The 3,657-nt window shown below is 42.8% G+C and overlaps 1 protein-coding gene across 1 annotated transcript in view; it reads right to left on the minus strand.

Annotated features, from left to right (window-relative positions):
* The window catches only part of VPS54 (VPS54, GARP complex subunit), a 42,591-nt gene that overhangs the window by 30,809 nt on the left and 8,125 nt on the right, over positions 1 to 3,657 (minus strand). Inside the window, exon 6 of the mRNA XM_009282604.1 lies at positions 1,360 to 1,745. Within this exon, the coding sequence (XP_009280879.1) occupies positions 1,360 to 1,745 (386 nt within the window). The remainder of the gene's footprint in view (positions 1 to 1,359; positions 1,746 to 3,657) is intronic.

A 3,657-nucleotide genomic window follows, 5' to 3' on the forward strand; every position in this document is an offset into this window, starting at 1 on the left:
AAAAGATTTTTTAATTTTTAAAAAAAAAAAAAAGACTTTTTCTGAGATCTTTTCTACATAAAGTTTGAGTCTTTTTCCAAACCAGCTAGAAGGGGTGTTAGAAGAGGAACTCATCTGAACAGAGGGACAAGAGTAGTAACCATATAAAGTTCTGAACATTCATGTTACAGTTATTGAGCAACAACCATGTTTTTATTATGCAAACTAGGAACCACCAGGCTGCAGGAACCACATAACCTCTAAACAAAACAAAAAGCTCCCCAGCATCAACTTACAAAACTAAGTGTACAGCTCCTCAATTTTACAAAACTAAGCGTACAGCTCCTCAACTGGCTGATGCAAGTTGCAGAGCTGATTTAACATACACTACTTCTGCCAGCATCGTACCACAGTGGCAGCTTTGCATATGACACTTCTATCGTGTATATGACCGTTATGATAGCTTATTTTACAACAGCTAAAAGGATTCTACTGTAGTAATACTCCTGCATATCACAGAGGACCTTGCCCAGTGCAGTGGCATCTCCCAAGTGGAGCTCTAAGCATCCACTGTTAACAGAAGCAGCCAGCATGGGACCTTGGACTCACTAATTCCCATCACTGTAGCAAACATGGGTGAAAAAACAGTAGCAACAGCAGCTTGGGCAGCACCTTCCCACTGTTTCTTCCCATCCCAACTTCAGCAGCTCACAGAACTGGATTTCTCAGTCGGATGGAGCAAGAGGAAGCACTCCCTGGCCACTGTAAATACAGCTCTCCACAAGAGCAGACATGGCTGAACACGTCCCATCTGACCAGCTGTCAACCTCAGACCACATTTTGAGCCATGGTTTAATAGCTTTGCACTGGCTTTTGCTTCCAAAGCTTCTTCCAGCACAAGCACAGGCTGGAGGCCGACCTACTCAACACACAGTCTGTGCATACTCCTGTAACACCACATGCCTAGGTTAGTCACTAAAGACAGCGGCCCGGAGTAGAGCTGCGTAGCAAGAACTCTATCTCTGGGGTGCTGCATGCATGAGGATTGTAGACCACCACTTGGAAACCATCTCTCAGCTGTGGGCTACAAGCCCTGCAAGATGAAGGTCTAGCCACTGCTTGGCTCTCATCTCTGCACCCTAAACCACCTGTAGACAAGAATGGAGTACAAAGCATCTAGATGTTAAAAGTTCATCCTCCCCCCAAAAAAATTCTCTCTGGCACATGCATTAGTCACACTGTTTATGCCACACTTACATTCTGTACCTTTTGTACTATGTCCTCCAAGAATGAACAAACAAAGGTAAAGCAGCCAACATAACGTGCTCAACACATTCTAGCTCTTCTTGCATTTTATTAATTTCCTAGATGGTTACCTACCGGAAACTGTGAATGCCTTGAAGCTCTTGCTGTAACACCTCCTGCGTTGTTGCTATTAAGTCCAAGGCTCCAACAAACTCAGAAGTAGATAGCAGCAACTGTACTGTGGGCTGTGTTTGGTGCACAGTAGCCATTAACTTCAGTTTATTGTATGCTTTTATACAGTTATTTCTGGTGAGTGACAGTCTTAAAACTCGAAGCGATCCTTCACACATTACTTTATCAATTTTGGAGATTTTCTCTCTAAGTAATTTTACAGCCTGGGAGGTTTTCCTGAGGTAGTCCTGCATCTCATGCTGAGAGGTCATTGCATGAAAAAATGCTTCTGAGCGCAGAGAAATCTGATGAGCAATATTGACTTCCACAATGTCTAGATAATGGCTCAACTAGAAAGAGGACGGAGGAGGAAAAACAATGTTGTTATGACTTGGCAAGTCTATCACCATGCAAATCTACTTTCAGGGTATTTGTCTTATTGTATCATGAGGAAATTTTGCTAATAAAAATTAAAAACCTTTTTCAGATTAGCAAGCAAACAACTACCCATTGTGGTTTGATCATTTGTTTTTAAATGAGCTCAAAATCACTTTGGGAAGGCTGACTTGATGGCTCTCCTGCTTGAAAATTACAAGGTAGAAAAGCAAATAATTTTCAAATACCCAAGCTTTTGTATCACATGGTTGCACACTGGCACTGTTACAATATGGCCATTAACCAGGAGGCAGGTCTGGATACTGGCTTGCAACTAAGAACAGTATACACATGCAAATATGCTATGTACTTCTGGTCACTGAAGCTGCTAAAGATGCAGCCCGACTACACTTGATGACATGGCTTTGGAATGGCTCTGTTCATTTAAAAGGCTGTAGCATCTTCTTTGTAGAAAAATCCTCAGGATAGCTCTGGCTGCAGTTGTTTTTTGCCAACCAGTTGGAGTTCCTATTAAACCTATTTCATGTGCGCTGGCACCGTGGGATTCCCAGAGACAGAGTATGCCTACATGTTCAGAACCTGAAATTCAAATTCTCTATGTTGAACAGTTACCAGGCCACTGGGCTGGCCTGATTATTTGAGCTGTAAAAGCTCTGTGTTCTGGCTTATGCTGAATATGCAAACTCAAAGGACTGAGGCATTAGGATGCTCAACTGAATGCTAATACTCGGATGACCTGGTTTCTAAGAGGTGCCAAGCACTCAAACCTCATGCTGAATTTCAAAAGGCCCATCCAGAGATGGAAAGAAAATCAGCTGGAGAATGTTTCCTTCTTATAGTTATTTTCATCCTGCATGTATTTAACACTGGGGATTTATACAATATGTAAACCCATCTTTTTTGTAATACATTTAATCAAAAACACCCTCCACCAAACAGCTGTGACACACCTAGCCCACAGGAAAAGCTGAGACAGACTGTGACACAGGGATCAGAGAAAGGGTTATTATGATCATTTATTTATGTGATTGTACCAACCAGATGCCCCAGGTCCCTTCACTGTGCTAAGCGAGGTAGAACAAACAGAACAAAATGATAGTACCTGCCTCAAAGAGCTTACAGTTCCAATGTAGGGTAAGACATGGAAGGAGGTAAGGAGGAAAAAAATGTCAGGGGGAAATTGTTCAAGCAGATCAGCAGCAGTCCAAAAGCACTAATAGCCTAAGTACGTGTGCTTAAGGCAGATTTTTCCAAATCCTGTGGAAAAATAGTGCCTGGAGCTAAGGATAATTATGGCAGCAGGGTGTGTATTTACACGTGGTAAGTGTAAACCTCGCGCAATTCAGAGCCTTTAAAAAGTAAAACAAAAAACTTGGGCCCTTTTCAGTAACATGAAGCAGTGTAATAATTTATCAGGCATGTGGCTTTAGAGGCAACAGAACTGTTTTACACTCTTTAGGTATCACCTCTCCAAAGAAGCGTGGCTCATGGCTATGCAAAACCTCATTTTCACTCCACTGCATCAGAGACGGCTCTGGGTCTCCTTCACTCAAAGTCCATGTTGAGTGTCCATCCTGCTGCTGCCAGGCCCACTTTGCAAGTTTAAAGCATATGCCAGACACTGCTTTTTCATCTTCAGACAGCAACTGCCACAAGAAACTCCAAAGAAGTATTCCTCCAACTTTAGGTGTGGAGGACAACCCAATGAAGGATCAAGTTAGCCTCCAGCAGAGCCTTTCTCTTCCTCCTGACCTGGAGGGAGAGCAGGAAGACTATCTCCTGCAAATTTGGAAACATCTTCTAGAAGATCTCATGTTATTTTTTCTTAAGGCACCTCACTATTTCCCCTCCCCCCCCCCACCCCCG

The sequence above is a fragment of the Aptenodytes forsteri genome, unplaced genomic scaffold (assembly GCF_000699145.1).
Source record: "Aptenodytes forsteri isolate BGI_AS27 unplaced genomic scaffold, ASM69914v1 Scaffold582, whole genome shotgun sequence".
Taxonomy (NCBI): Eukaryota; Metazoa; Chordata; class Aves; order Sphenisciformes; family Spheniscidae; genus Aptenodytes; species Aptenodytes forsteri.